General features: G+C 41.4%; 2 protein-coding genes and 1 pseudogene across 2 annotated transcripts in view; 2 read left to right on the forward strand and 1 right to left on the reverse strand.

Moving 5' to 3' along the window:
• Positions 1-16,760, reverse strand: part of PRORP (protein only RNase P catalytic subunit) — a 143,968-nt gene that overhangs the window by 21,496 nt on the left and 105,712 nt on the right. The gene's annotated exons all lie outside the window — the stretch shown is intronic.
• On the forward strand, positions 1,013-3,434 carry LOC116875640 (annotated as a pseudogene).
• Positions 6,433-7,950, forward strand: LOC116875628 (tubulin alpha-1A chain). The gene has a single exon (XM_032871280.1). The coding sequence runs from the start codon at positions 6,465-6,467 to the stop codon at positions 7,818-7,820; it is 1,356 nt and encodes a 451-aa protein (XP_032727171.1). The 5' UTR covers positions 6,433-6,464; the 3' UTR covers positions 7,821-7,950.

Here is a 16,760-nt window from a genome sequence, read left to right on the forward strand (position 1 = left end):
TGAGACCATGCATTCATTAAGCTTTTTTTTTTTTTTTTTAAAGGAAGAAAATAAAGGGCTCTTAGGAATTAAAACATGGCCGCTACCAGGAATTTAAAAAAAAAAAAAAATCAACAGAAGGGTAGGAAAAGAATATGGAAAGGACTTCTCTTGGGGTGCCTGGGTGGCTCAGTGGGCTAAAGCCTCTGCCTTCAGCTCAGGTCATGATCCCAGAATTCTGGGATCAGGTCCTTTCGGACATTCTGCTCTGCTCAGCAGGGAGCCTGCTTTCCCCACCCCCCCTCCCCCGCCTGCCTCTCTGCCTACTTGTAATCTCTGTCAAATAAATAAATAAAATCTTAAAAAAAAAAAAAAAAGAAAGAAAGAAAGAAAGAAAAGAAAAGACTTCCCAGAAAAGGAGCAAAGAGATAAAAAATAAGAAATTTAGAGGACCAGCCTAGATCTAACATCTGATTAAGAGAGAGTAAGGAAGGGAAGGAGGAAGGGAGGGAGGGAACAAACAGGGAAAACAGAGGATTCATCAATGAAATAGTCAAAGAACACTTCCTAAAACAGTAAGATAGTGAGTTTTTAGAATGAAATAGTCCATGGGATTCCTGGGTGGCTCCGTGAGTTAAGTGTCTGCCTTCGGCTCAGGTCATGATCCCAGGGTTCTGGGATTGAGCCCCGTATCATCAGGCTCCCTTCCCTGTTCAAGTGGGGAATCTGCTTCTCCCTTTCCTCTGCCCTTCCCCCCTGCTTGTGTGCTCTCTCACTCTCTCTCTTTCTCTCAAAAAAATAAGATATTTTCTTTTTTTTTTAAAGAACTAAATAGTACATTGTATACTCAACTCAATGAATGGCAAATGACCATATCAAGTCATGCTACTGTAAAAGCTTAGAACACTGGAGACAAAAAGACAATTCCAAAAGGTTCTGGAAAGAAAAAAGCAGACCATATAGAAAAGATCAGGCATCAAAATGTCTTCAGATTTCTGTCCTTTCCATAAGCAGCCTGAGGTGATCTCTGAAAATGGTTCACTACTCATTTGACCCAGAAAGCCCTACAAAATCATGCAAACCAAAAGGTTCAAATCTTCGTGTTCACTTTAAGATTGCCCAAGCCATCAAGGGTATGTGTATCTAAAAAGCCACCAAGTATCTGAAAGATGTCACTTTGCAGAAGCAATGCATACCATTCCATCACTACAGTGGTGGAGTTGGTAGGTGTGCCCAGGCCAAAGTTTGGGGCTGGATGAAGCGTGGGTAGCCCAAAGAGTGCTGAAATTTTTACTGCACATGCTTAAAAATGCAGAGTCACACTGAACTTAAGGGTTTAGATGTAGATTCTCTGGTCACTGAGCACAGCCAGGTGAACAAAGCCCCCAAGATGCAGCGTAGAACTTACAGGGCTCATTGTCAGATTAACCCAACAGGAGTTCTCCTGCCACAATGAGATGCTCCTTACTGAGAAAGAGCAGACCGTCCCTAAGCCAGAAGAAGAGGCTGCACAGAAGACAAAGATATCCCAGAAGAAACAAAAAATTATGGCCCGGGAGTCAATTCTGCATAAAATAAATGCAAATAACAGTAAGAAAAAAAAAGTTTTCAGATTTCTGACACTGCAAACAAAGCACTGTCTTCAAAATTCTGAAAGAATGTTTCTAACCTAGAGATCTATTTTCAGCCACTCTTGCATATATAAGAATAATACAAAGACACTTTCAGACATGGATGCCTTCCAAAATTTTACCTCCCACGCACCTTCCTTAGGAAGCTCCTGAAGAATGTTTTCCACCAGACACTAAACCATGAAAGAGGAAGGCAGGAAATAGGAGAGAGAGAATGGGAAATGCATGAAGGATGGTGAGGAGAGATTCCAGGATAAGGGCTGTGTATAAGAATCAGAGGGCAATTGATCAGGATTAGAAAGTGCCTTGAGAGATGCCCACACTAGGGACAGTCATCACCATGATCCCCACTGCCATGACATTAGCATTTTCACTGGAGAATCAAGTGCCTGTGTGAGCTCGTACTTGGCTGTCTTAAGCAAAGTCTGGAGTTACTATACTCCCACTCCTTGCCTTGCTGCCTGGATCAGTGAAGACTGGCATTTTACTGAAAAGGCAAAAACATTTTACTTTGATCTACTCTTAAAAACTGGAGGAAAGCCACATGAGTTTAGAGGCAGTAAACAGCAGCCTGTAATGTTTGACCATATTTCTGTCCAATGTTGTACAACTCATTCAAACTACAACTCTGCAAGATGTCTTCGCTGTGGTAAAAACCTCTGTTTCCTAAGACTCATGCATAACCCTAAGCCCTTACCTCACCAGAAGGGACTCTTAGGAGCTCTCAGAGAAGAATCTGTTCACCTTCTCTGGGCGGGGGGAATTGTCATCTAACAGCGACAATACTTGTCTTTCCTCACATGCCTAGGGCTGAACTTGCATTCAGGTTTTTCAAACCTAAACAAAGAAAAGCAAGGACATTACACTGTACTCAGGCTGTGGGCATGGGGGAAGAAGAGGTTAGCAGGAGGAAGAAAAATAAATTAGGGCACATAGAGAGTGTTTTAATTTTAACGGTAGGTACAGGAGAATTAGTTTTATTATTACTCTGTACACTATACATTTACATTTAAGTGTTCTTTTATGACATGTTACATACACACCAGAGGCTTTGTAATATGAATCAGACAAAGGTCCCAATATTCTATCATTTTTGAGGTACAAAAGAGCAACCTCATATGTTTAAATTAATATCAGTTCAGGGGGTGCCTGGGTGGCTCAATAGGTTAAGTGTCCAACTCTTGGTTTTGGCTCTGGTCATGATCTTGTGGTCCTGGGATCAAGCCCCATGTCGGGCTCTGACTCAGTGTGGAGTCTGCTTCAGATTCTTTCTCTCTTCCCCTCTGCCCCTCCCTGCTCACGAATGCACGTGCTCTCTCTCAAATAAATAAATACACCTGATCTTAGCCAAAAGGCCAAGAAGCGATCCCTCAAATGAATAAATAAATAAATAAAATGTTAAGAACAAAACAACTAACAGTTCAGGCTTAGCAATTTACCTGTGGCCTTGAGGCAAGTCAAGAGTCCAAGTTTCCCCATTTGCAAGACACAGAGTGAAAAAATACAACAGCGAATTTCTTTGATGTAATGAACTCTCATAACTGCGTAACTCTCATATTATGTGTGCCCAATATAGTAATTCCTGTCCTCTAAAAGATAAAATGTGACACTAATGGGGGAAATTCCTTTGTGTTTCCCAGAGAAAAGATCCAGAAAATATTATATTCACATAACTATAGTTTAATATAATGTAACAAGGAGAACTTAGGAACAGTTTTTAGAAATCCCCAAACCCTCACATTTCCCTCACTTCTGCTTTTCTTAGCAGAAATGGGGGCACAGAAACTGGAAATGACAGGAAGCAATAATGGGGATGTGATTTGAGGGAGAGCTGTGAGAGGAAGAATTAGATATAAAATGAGACAACTGTGCTCACTACTCTCTTATCAAGGCAGAGAGATGGGTGGATGGAGTTGGTTCTTGGTAGAAGAGCTATTTTGAGGCTCTTTTTCCAAGTACAGAGATTAAAAATTCATGTGAACTAAAAAGAAGACTCTTCTACTTTTCTCCCGTTAGCTATAATTTACTGGGCAATTCTAATGGGTCAGAAGCACTTTAAATGTCTTTGTATACATCATCATTTCATCCTCACAGATGTCCTATGATTCTGGTACCATTATTACCACCCTGCTCCTAATGCCTTTTTACAAATGAGGTAACAGAGGTTCAGTAAGGTTAAGAAAATAGCTCACAGTCACAGGCCAGTAAAAAGCAGAGCCAGGTTTCAAACCTACATTAATCCTAACCATTCTCTGAATCAGTAGCGTCCATATTAAGTACCTCTTGATTTTAACTTCTGTCTTTTCAGTACGTTCCATTCCTAATCCTGCCCCTTATTCTATAGCTAACTGTGATTATAATTTTTCCAGTAGCATCTACTGCTCCCTCCTTCCTGGGTAAGTTGTGGAAAACCCCTAGGTACTTTTGTTTGAAAGCCTAACACTGTATTTCTCACACTAGGGTATATCCAAGCAGGACCTGGCAATACACTGGGGTACCCTGAAGGCCAGAGGACAAGCAGGCACAACCTCCTGGACTGAGAATTTTACTTCAGCTTTTGTTTCTGAGAACCTCCTTGTTTTTTATTTGCAAACAGAGATGCTTTAATATTTACAAATTCAAGATCTACACTGTTTTTATTAAATACTTTTTTTATTGATTTATTAGAGAGAGAGAGCATGAGCATGAGAAGTGGGAAGGGCAGATGGGGAGAAGGAGAAGCAGACTCCCACCTGAGCAGGGAGTCTAAAGCAGGACTCGATCCCAAGACCCCGGGATCATGACCTGAGCCAAAGGCAGACGTTTAACCAACCAAGTCACCCAGGCACTCCTACACTAACTTTTAAGATGAAACAAGTAAGACTCCAAAGATATTTTTTACTTGCAGCAGGGTCATCTATTCCAAACCCTGGGTATCAGGAGCTCTTTCTCCTGTGCAAGTAGTGTGAGGTGACCACTGGACTGTAAAGTAAGTCAGCTAAGAACAGCACTCTGCTCAGCCCAGGAGCAGAGTCATAACATGGAACATGACCCCAATCTGACTATTTAAAGACAATTACAAAACTTTGTACTTGGAAATACATATATTTTTAAAAATGCAAATTTTAGAGTAATATGTTTAATGATGGCATCTTTGTGAAAAATAATTACGTGTGTATGCGTGAAAACAGTCTTGAAAGACACACACTTATCAGTGGTTTCCTCTGGGGAACAGGACTGAGAGAACCTTCAATTTCTATCATTTGATATTTGACTTTTTCCCCAGTGATATATATACTACCTTTATTAAGGATGAAAAACTTTTAAAGGTTAAAAAACAGCAAAAAGAAGGTGGGGGACATGGATGAAGGCTGTCAAAAGATACAAACTTGCAGATATCAGGTAAGTTGGTTCTGGGATATGATGTACAGCATGGCAACCACAGTTAAAAATACTGGACTATATATTTGCAAGTTGCTAGGAGAATAGATCTTAAAAGTTCTCATCACAAGAAAAAATTATATCTATGTGAGGTGATGGATATGTTAACTAAACTTAGTGTGGTAATCATTTCACTATGTATATATGAAATATATATATATATATAAAATCATTGTGCTGTACACCTCAAACTTATACAACATTTTACGTCAATTCTATCTCAATAAAACTGAGGGGACAAACAGCAACCATAGCACCCAAAGTAATCCCAAAAACTAAAGATAAAAAAGGATCCTAGAGTTCTTCCAAGTCAGTAATCCTCTGAATGACTGAGCCTGAAGGTCAATTTGAAAGTCAGCAGATTTCCAGTAGGTTCTGCCTGAATTTAATTCAATTCAACAAATATGGCATCCACTCTGGCAGGCACCATTTGAGGTGCTGGGATATTTAGATCTTTATGTATCAATAAGATTCACCTCTTTTCTTCCAAGAGTTCATTCCATAGAGGGGAGACAGACATGTAAACAAATCACTGTAATATATATGATTTTAATGCAATATAATGAATACAGAAACTTATAAAAGGAATGTAACTATTCTGCTCCAGGTACTGTCCTAAGCACAGATGGACATCAGAGTGAATAAGACAATGGCCCCACCCTCAAGGAGCTCAGAGCTCAGTGGGAGTAAATACGAAGTGTTGGTAGAATCTCTACAAGGGAGGGAGAAAAGAGGGGCCTCTGAAAGTTTTAAAAGGTAAAATGCAATGCCCCAGAAAGATGGGGGAGAGGGAGGGGACAGCATTCTAGATGAAAGAATTGGAAATCCAAAGGCACATATGTATGAAATAGCATGGTATGTTTAGGGCAAGACAGGAATTTTTAGGTCTGGTGGGTTGTACAGTGCTGGGTAGGGAGAAGGAGGGGCTGAGAGGGTGAGAGACAGGCTGAGAGGTACGTAGAGATCAAATAAGCAAGAGTGCTTATTTGCACTGCACAGTACCTGGGTTTATGGGATGACAAGCCTCTGAAGGGCGGTAGGAGCAGAGCAGTGACACATTCAGATGTCCACTTCAGAAAGAACATTCTCACTGAGCCTCAGAAGTTGGGAAGGCCAGTTACTAGACTTTGGAGCCGTGAGAGAAGAAAAGAGTCTTGCTAAGATAGGACAAGGTAGACAAGAGCAGCACTGCCCGTGTGAAATAGAACCTGACCTATAGGGGCACCTGGGGGGCTCAGTGGGTTAATCAAGTCATGGTCTCAGGGTCCTGGGATCAAGGCCTGCATTGGGCTCTCTGCTTAGTGGCGATCCTGTTTCCCACCCCCACCCCCGACCTGCCTACCTCTCTGGCTACTTGTGATCTCTGTCAAATAAATAAAAATCTCCTCTCCTCTTCCTCTCCGCCATCTGCTCGGCAGACGCAAAGCAGCAACCATGCGTGAGTGTATCTCCATCCACGTCGGCCAGGCTGGTGTCCAGATCGGCAATGCCTGCTGGGAGCTCTATTGCCTGGAGCACGGCATTCAGCCCGATGGCCAGATGCCAAGTGACAAGACCATCGGGGGAGGAGACGACTCCTTCAACACCTTCTTCAGTGAGACGGGCGCTGGCAAGCATGTGCCCCGGGCCGTGTTTGTAGACCTGGAACCCACAGTCATTGATGAAGTTCGCACGGGCACCTACCGCCAGCTCTTCCACCCTGAGCAGCTCATCACAGGCAAGGAAGATGCTGCCAACAACTACGCCCGAGGGCACTACACCATTGGCAAGGAGATCATTGACCTTGTCTTGGACCGAATTCGGAAGCTGGCTGACCAGTGCACAGGTCTTCAGGGCTTCTTGGTTTTCCACAGCTTTGGAGGGGGAACTGGTTCCGGGTTCACCTCCCTGCTGATGGAACGTCTCTCTGTCGATTATGGCAAAAAGTCCAAGCTGGAGTTCTCCATCTACCCAGCCCCTCAGGTTTCCACAGCTGTAGTTGAGCCCTACAACTCCATCCTCACTACCCACACCACCCTGGAGCACTCTGATTGTGCCTTCATGGTAGACAACGAGGCCATCTATGACATCTGTCGTAGAAACCTCGATATCGAACGCCCAACCTACACTAATCTAAATAGGTTGATAGGCCAGATTGTGTCCTCCATCACCGCTTCCCTCAGATTTGATGGAGCCCTGAACGTTGATCTGACAGAATTCCAGACCAACCTGGTGCCCTATCCCCGTATCCACTTCCCTCTGGCCACCTATGCCCCTGTCATCTCTGCTGAGAAAGCCTACCATGAACAGCTTTCTGTAGCAGAGATCACCAATGCGTGCTTTGAGCCAGCCAACCAGATGGTGAAATGTGACCCTCGCCATGGTAAATACATGGCTTGCTGCCTGTTGTACCGTGGCGATGTGGTTCCCAAAGATGTCAATGCCGCCATTGCCACCATCAAGACCAAGCGTACCATCCAGTTTGTGGACTGGTGCCCCACTGGCTTCAAAGTGGGCATTAATTACCAGCCTCCCACTGTGGTGCCCGGTGGAGACCTGGCCAAAGTCCAGCGAGCTGTGTGCATGCTGAGCAACACCACAGCCATCGCTGAGGCCTGGGCTCGCCTGGACCACAAGTTTGACCTGATGTATGCCAAGCGTGCCTTTGTTCACTGGTATGTGGGGGAGGGCATGGAGGAAGGAGAGTTTTCTGAGGCTCGTGAGGACATGGCTGCCCTTGAGAAGGATTATGAGGAGGTTGGTGTAGATTCTGTTGAAGGTGAGGGTGAAGAAGAAGGAGAGGAATACTAAAGTTAAAAATGTCACAAAGGTGCTGCTTTTACAGGGAAGCTTATTCTGTTTTGAATATTGAAAAGTTGTGCTCTGATCAGTTAATTTGTATGTAGCAGTGTATACTCTCATATACAATTACTGACCTGTGCTTTAAAACACAACGCTTTGTTACAGACCCAAGCTGTCCCATTTCTCTGATGGGTTTGAATAAAGTATTCCCTGTCTTAAATGGAAAAAAAAAAAAAAATAAAAAAATAAAAAAAAAATAAAAATCTTAAAAAAAAAAAAAAAAAAAAGAACCTGACCCACAAATAAGTTTGGCAGTGACATAAAAAATCAAAAAGGAACACATGAAATAAAGATTAATAATACATTTTTTTCCTTAACCCACTATATCGAAAATATTATTTCAATATGAAATATAAATATTGTTAACAAAACAGTTTCTATCCCTTTTTTATACAGAGTCTTCAAAATTGGGTATGTATTTCACACTTCTAGCACTTCTCAATTTGGTTAGTCATAGTATAAGCGCTTAACAGCTTCACTGGCTGGTGGCTATCATCTTAGTGCAGGACTGGAGGGATTAATTTAGGAAGCCATATTGGCAGGATCTGTTAACTGAGTAGAGAACACAAAGGTAAAAAAACCCTGGAATTGCTGGCTTGGGCAACTGGCTGGAGGGTGGTATTGGCAAACCAAATAGAGGATACAGAAAGAAGAATAGGTCTGAAAGAGGAGAAGCAGGAGAGATAGAATGTTTGGTTTTAGGGTGTTAACTTAGCAATGAAGTGATGTGCCCATGGTGACCTCGCTAGTACATGACAGACCAGAATTCTGATCCAGATCTCTTTGATGCCAAATCTTTTCTAAAGATTCCTTTGAGGGAGACGGGGTTTGACAAAAAGAAGGATAAGGCATGGGAGGTCAAAGTGTTCCTTTGTTTTCAATCGATGAAATACCTTCACACTGACACATGTCAAAAAACAAACCAAAAAGATAAAAATAAAAAAACCCAAGTATGTGAGGCTGTACAATTCCATCTCCAAACTAATAATTTCTTGCATTAACAGTAGAGCCATAAAAAAGTGCAATCATTTTCAATATTTTTGAAGATAGCAAGGGATTTTTTGAAATGTTCCTGATTTTTCAAATCTAATGTAAAACATATACTTTCCACAGTACCATACCCTACTTTGTAAAATGTACACCTAGCCTAGAAGCGGGACTTTCAGATATCATCAAAATTATGTTCATACTGTAGGTGAAGATATTAATTTTTAAGAATAACTAATAGTCATAAAAAATGAATAAAAAAGAATAACCTAATAGTCAGAAAATTACTAAGGCCTTCAAATATTCTAAAGAGACAAAAAGTGAAGGGATCCAGTCTGATTCTACATACTAATTCAAAGATGTTTACTTGAACTAAATTTTGTTTTTTCCTCTAATATCTGCATATGCCTAGGAATACAACATCAGAAAAACGGAACTTCTTAAGGTAGGTGGCATCACAGCTCTCCTTAAGATTTGTTGTCTCAAAACACAATTGGTTGCCTTAGGAATGACTATGATCACACACACAAAGGTATCTATGAATGGGAATAAACAAACAAACAAAACAATCTGTTTTCAAAGGCATAATTTTCCAAAACAGAAACAGGTAAACTGAGAAAACTCACCTGTGTAGGTTTTAAAACAAAGAAAAGAACGGTTTAAAAGTTGACCACTAGCCAGGAAGTAGTAGCCACAGTATTTCTAAAGGATGATAAAATTAGACCATGTGTGTACAGAATGGTAGGAAATAGTCTGAGCAGTAACACTGGTGACAGTGAAATGATTTATAAACCACCAACTCTATGCCAGTTGGTACCACATTTCTCTTAAGCACTCTTGTTTCAAAAAATTTTCTAATTTTTTTTTTTAATAGAGAACAGAGCAGAAGGCCCTTGGTTTTCTTTCTTTCTTTTAAAGATTTATTTATTTGACAGACAAAGATCACAAGTAGGCAGAGAAACAGGCTGAGAGAGAGAAAGGAGGAAGCAGGCTCCCCACTGAGCAGAGAGCCCCATGTGTGGCTAGATCCCAGGACCCTGGGATCATGACCTGAGCCAAAGGCAGAGGCTTTAACCCACTGAGCCACCTAGGCGCACCGGCCCTTAGTTATCCATAGTTAGACAAGGCAGGACAATGAAAGGGAAACTTGTTTCAATGTGACAGGCCACTGAGTTGACATGCCAACGGTATGGCTTCATTCACTTACTGCTATTAGGTAATGTATGAAACGCAGAATAAATATTGTGCCTAGTATCCATCACCTGGTGAAAGGAACAAGAATCCTGCTTGTAAGATGCAGACCAGGCAGGCATCTAATTCTGGAAAATACTGCAATTGGGAGTTATCAGAACAAAATAATTTTATGAACTGTCTTAGCTTGGGCTGCCATAACAAAAGATCATAGACTGGGTGGCTTAAACAACAGAAACTTATTTCGCACAGTTCTGGAGGCCAGAAAGTCTGAGATCAGGGTGACAGTGTGCTCAGGTTCTGGTAACAGCTTTGTCCCTGTCTGGCAGACAGCTGCCTTTCCACTGTGCCCTTGGCATGGCAGAGAGAGAGAACTCTCATCTCTTCCTTTCTTATAAGCACACTAATCACACCATGAGGACCCCCCACCCCCATGACTTCATCTAAACCTAAACATTGGTGGTTAGGGCTTCACTTGTGAACTTGGCAGGGGTACACATGAATCAGATCGTCTATTCTTGTTCTTCATCACGCCTGATCTAACCAACTCATGATATGCTGCCAAGCTGGCATTCAAATGCTGAGAATGTGATCATTCGCTTTGAAAAAATATCATTTGTTTTCAGGGAAGCGGAACGTCTCTGAAAAAAGCACGGGATGTGGATTCAGTGTAGTACTAGAGAGCTGTTAATTTCTGGGCAAGTCACTTAGCTTCCGAGCCGGTTTCCCCGTATGTAAAACTTACTCCAAAAACATATGTAAGGATAAAATCAGATAATATCTATGAAAGGACTCAGTAAGCTTTAAAAGACCACATATTCTTATTGATAGGGTATGAAAGCACAAAAATGTGGTACACTGATACACAGGTTTCACAGACCCTCAAAGATTAAGATGTTAAGAGAATTAAGTTTTCAGGAAAATACAGTGAACATATAGTTTCAAAGATCCTTTAATTCCTTGATTTAAGCACACCTATTTCTTCTTAGTTCCACTGTCGTCACTTTAGTTCAAAATGCCATTAGGTCTCCTGATCGGTCTATTTTTTTAGAGACTTCATTTATTTATCTGATATATATATAGAGAGAGAGCACAAGCAAGGGGAGTGGCAGACAGAGGGAGAGGGAGAAGCAGGATCCCTGCTTAGCAGGGAGCCTGATGGGGGCTCCATCCCAGGACCCTGGGATCATGACCTGAGCCAAAATCAAGAGTCAGACGCTTAACTGACTGAACCACATAGGTGCTCCTGGATTGCCATTGCTGTAACCAGTAACTCATAGAGAGCTAGCTGGCTCTAGCTTCTCTCCTCATCTAAACTTCTCAAAAGACTAGTATACAATTTCTTTCTTGCTATCCATTTACTCCTTAACCCCTTAAGGGATGGCTTAACTCCTATCACTGCATTAAAGCTGATCCCACTGAGGCCATCAGTCATTTCCTAATTATTGATTCCAGTGAACATATTTCAGTCCTTGTATTAGTCTGTTTGAGCTGCTATAGCAAAACTACCATAACTGGGTAACTTATGAATAGCAAGCATTTTTTTCCCACATTTCTGGATGCTGGGAAGTCAAGTTCATGTCACTGGAGATTCCATGTCTGGTGAGGGCCTGACTCTGTGTTCATAGATAGCCATCTTTTCACTGTGTCCTCACATGGCAGAAGGGCAAGGGACATCCCTCTGGCCTCTTTTATAAGGATACAGTCCTATCCAGGGGGGATCTGCCTTCATAACATAATCACCTCCCAAAGACCCCATCTCCAAATAATATCACATGCCAGGTTAGACTGCAACATGTGAATTTCAAGGGGAAATGTAAACATTCAGACCTTTTCTCCTCTATTTGGTACTCCATTTTTTTCTTCCTGAAACCGTGAGTTCTATGAGTCCATACTCTTATCCTTCTCCTTGTACTCCAACCATTCCTTGTCATCTCTTATTTTGAGCTCCTCTTCCCCCTTAAATGTTGCAAAGAATCAAAAAGAATCAAAAGAGCATGACACAAAGAGCCCAGAGTAGTATTTCAAGAAAGAGGGGATAAATAATCTGTTACAGAAGAATGAACATGGATTTTGAAAGGAACTGTGTCTAATCCTGTGACTTTACCACCTACTAGCTATGAGACAAATTACTTAACCCTTTCTGAGCCGGAGTTTCCTTATCCTTAGGGAAGAAATACCACTATCTGTGAAAACGTTATGAAAATTAAATGAAACGCTGCATATAAAATGCCTCACATGGGCACCTCCCACTTGCTCTACAGAACATTCTCAACAAACAGCAGCTCACATTTCCCCACAATAGTCACAGGTAACACTGAAGAGCATCATTTCAATTAAGCAGTGACGATGATGGTAAGCTGCCTCAGGTTAAGGCATCAAGTTATGAAGTACTAAAAATAGGGAACAATAATTGAAAGAGGAAAAGGATTTGAGAGAGTTAACCTTGTCTGAAGTCTAAAAAGGATGAAGCAAGTTAAGTGCCAAGAGGGAAGTGAGCCCAGGGGAGCCCTCATGTCTTACATATAATTAGCATATGCCCCCAAATTATTTGAGGTAGAGAACCCTCATTGGCCTTTAAAGGATGCAATTTGCAACAGGGATAGAAGCTGTAGGGGGCTGGACATGGAAAAGGTCACAGGACAAATGAGCCACCTCATGGAAGAAAGTTTTGATGGAGCTGATGCCTAATACTTTTGTTCATTTCAGCAAAGATCTAGGAAACAAAATATTTAGGAAAATTAGTTTCTAAAGCAGATTTGAATTCAAGCATCTTTGGGCCTGTTAATGAATGTGAAGCACAGAGCTAGGGAATTTGTGTGTAGGAAACATTCCTTAATGGCACAATCTCTAAACCTTTCCATCTGATTCTAACTATAATAGATGTGCAAACAAACATACTTCTCAATTTTTCCAACCCTACATGCACAAAGAATTACTCTCTTCAAACACACATTTCATTCTAACAATGAATCTTGACATGATAGTTTTCTTAGATAAATTCAAAGTTATCTCATGGGGCGTCCAGGTGGCTCAGTCAGGTAAGGGGCTGCCTTCAGCTCTGGTCATGAGCTCAGGATCCTAAGATCCAGCCTTGCATCAGGCTCCCTGCTCAGTGAGAAATCTGCTCTCCCTCTCCCTCTGCTGGTTCCCCTGCTTGTGCTCTCTCACTCGTGCTCTCTCTCTCAAATAAATACAATCTTAAAAAAAAAAAAAAAAAGATAAATTCAAAGTTATTTCAGGTGGGTGGGACATGTGCGTGAAATTATCAGTAAGTATTTTCATCTTCATATGTTGATTACAAGGAAAACCTAAGTTTCAAAGAATTTAGAACTGTGCAGAGTCACAAGGCAAGATAATAGTATAATGGAATCCAATGCTATTCTTTTTTCCAAAGCTCTCTAGTAAATACAAGAAATGCAATGTTGTCTTCAAAGGACAGTACATAGACTTCTTAACAATTGCACATTTACTGACCACAAATCAAGGTGGAAGAATCACTGCATAGAAAAAGAAAGAAAAGAAAAGAAAAGAAAAGAAAAGAAAAGAAAAGAAAAGAAAAGAAAAGAAAAGAAAAGAAAAGAAAGAAACAAAGAAAGAAAGAAAAAAAGATGCTATGATGATTGAAAGGGAAAAGAAAACTAGGAAAAACTTCTCATGTTTTGCTGTACAAAAAGGAAGGGAGGAAGGGAGGAGGGGAGGAAGAGGGAAGGGAGAAAGGGAGGGAGGAAGGGAAGGATGGGAGGGAAGGAGGATGGAGGAAGAGAGAGAGAGAGGCGAAGGGAGGGAAGGAAGGAGTGGAGGAAGGGGAGGAGCGAGGGAAGGGAGGAAAAAGGGAGGGAGGGAGGGAGAAAAGTAAGAAAGGAAAGAAGGAAGGAAAGAGGAAGGGAGGGAGGAAAGAAAGAAGGAAGGAAAGAGGAAGGGAGGGAGGAAAGAAAGAAGGAAGGAAAGAGGAAGGGAGGGAGGAAGGGGGAGGAAAGGAAGGAAGGAAAGAAAGAAGGAGGGAGGGAGAAAGGAAGGAAGGAAGGAAGAAAAGGAAGAAAGAAAATAGAGAACTCCTTAAAGGGAGAGAAAAAAAATCCTCCAATTACTACAGAAGGTGAAGAAGGAAGCTGTAAGTGAATTTTAGAGCAGCTTGACACAGGTAATCTAAGAAAGACACAGGTTGGTTTCTCCACAAAATCTTCCACCCCCTGGAGATGACTGCACGCTTTCCTTAAAGGAAAGGTTTGCTCTCTGCAATGACGGGACATGGCAACCGACTTTGTTACAGGAAATTAATTTTGACAAACATCTGAATTAAGCTTAGTAGACAAGGCCACCATGTGGAGTTGAGCTGGCTGTGCACTGCACAACTGCAGCATAACATTCACAGACTAAAATATGAGAGACACCCTGTGGACTGAGGCGTAGCAGCAGCCCTGATGGCAGGGATGTATTAAAAACAATTAGAGGGTGCCTGGGTGGCTCAGTGGGTTAAGCCGCTGCCTTCAGCTCAGGTCATGATCTCAGGGTCCTGGGATCGAGTCCCGCATCGGGCTCTCTGCTCAGCAGGGAGCCTGCTTCCCTCTCTCTCTCTGCCTGCCTTTCTGCCTCCTTGTGATCTCTGTCTGGCAAATAAATAAATAAATAAATTTTAAAAAACAAACAAACAAACAAACAAAAAACAATTAGAGCTCCAAGAGGGCAGGGAGTTTTTCTGCTTCATTCACAGTATCCCTGGCACAAAGAACAGGGCCTGGTGGATCATCAATTAAAATGTGCTGCGCTATGAATGCCCTTATGAATGAAAGAAAAAGGGAAAATGGAAATTTGAGAGCAGAGGGGAAGTATAGGTTAGAGCAGGATTTCTTACAACTGGAAGAAACTGACCAAGTAAAAAATCCAGAACCTTGGAATGTAATTCCTGCCTGTCACAAAGGAGGACAAAGATGAAAGGACAGAACCAGTTTTGAACTGTCTTGTCAAGTTTTATTTTGCTCTGGCATGGACTTATTAAGAATCAAACAAAAGTTATATAATAAAGAAGGGTAGAAAGACCATGTTAGCATAGATGGGAAATTTTCTTCTTAGTTAACAGGCTAAGTATATCAAGAAAAGTTCACTCAACTACTTTTTTTCTAGCAAAAGTATCTATATGTCCATTCCCACACAGGGAGGTAGAAGTTCAAAGAAAAGAGGATTTTCATTATAAAATGAACCCCCCAAATAAATTCTTGAACACACAATCAAGTAATAGAAACAATGTGGAAGTGATTTCTAAATTGTTATATGCTACCACAGTGTTAGCTATTTTTATTATCCAAGTAATAGAAACAGAGTTCATAAAAATTAACCAATTAATGTCTACTGACCATATCCTGAACTTTAGCATATATGATGTACACAAAATATGTAACATTTTATTCCTTGTGTATACTTGATTTTCATTCTGTTCTATTTATCAGGTTTCAACTAGACCTAAAGTTCTGTTTCCTTAAAACCCAAACCCTCGGGCGCCTGAGTGGCTCAGTGGGTTAAGCTGCTGCCTTCGGCTCAGGTCATGATCTCGGGGTCCTGGGATCGAGTCCCGCGTCGGGCTCTCTGCTCAGCAGGGAGCCTGCTTCCCTCCCTCTCTCTCTGCCTGCCTGTCTACTTGTGATCTCTCTGTCAAATAAATAAAATCTTTAAAAAAAAAAAAAACCACAAACCCTCAACATCGCTTTTACATGATCCCATAAATATACATATAGAATTTCTAAGGACATGGGCTATAGCTGTTTCTGTAGCATTCTTTTTTTTTTTTTTAAGATTTATTTATTTTTAGAGAGAGAGCACGTGCACATGGGAGTGGGATAGAGGGAAAGGGAGAGGGGGCAAAAGAATTTCAAGCAGACTACCCGCTGAGCACGGAGCCTGATGTGGGGCTAGATCTCATGGCCCTGAGATTGTGACCTGAGTGGAAACCAAGAGTCAGATGCTCCACCCACTGAACCACCCAGACTCCATGCTGTGGAATTGCTTTACACATTCAGAGCATTAAAAATTTCAGCTACAAAAATTTATTTGAAGAGCACTGATGCCTCTCTACCTCCTACTACGAGTCCTCTGATGACACAGCACAAACAATTCTTCTCACCAAGGAAATCTGCTAAAGTTGCTCTAAATTCTGAGCAATACAAAAGTACTTACTGACCCATATTTTTTCTGTTCACAATCTGTTTTCTGCCATGGGTTTTGGCACACACCATCTATAAATTCCATTAAAACAACAGAAACCAAACAAAACAAGAACATACAGCTCTTCGTTGTGTAAACAAATCTATAGTTGGCTTCTCTGGGAGGAACCACTCCTACTCATGGCCACCTGATGTTTATCAGGATATACCAGTAGAGAGCTGTGAAAAATAGAGTGGGAAGTTCCCTGTAACCAAAACAAAAAATGTTACAGAAACTTATGTGATCCTTAGCAATACTTGTCTCCTATCTACTGTACATTTAGGAGTTTGTAAGTTATAGAACCTACCAGATAAAGGACAACTGGTATGTATTCTCTTCATGTGGCAATGTGATGTACCAAGTCAATAAAGCTTTATTTTTGTATGGGTAATAAATCCAAATGGTTCCAAATTCAAAAGAAACCAAAGGGTATTTACTGAAAAGTGTCCCTCCCACCCTATCCTCCAGCCACCTAGCTCCTCTCCCCAGTGGCCAACAACACTCTCCGCCTCT

Source organism: Lontra canadensis, unplaced genomic scaffold (genome assembly GCF_010015895.1).
Source record: "Lontra canadensis isolate GAN:19392208 unplaced genomic scaffold, GSC_riverotter_1.0 scaffold42, whole genome shotgun sequence".
NCBI classification, from domain to species: Eukaryota; Metazoa; Chordata; class Mammalia; order Carnivora; family Mustelidae; genus Lontra; species Lontra canadensis.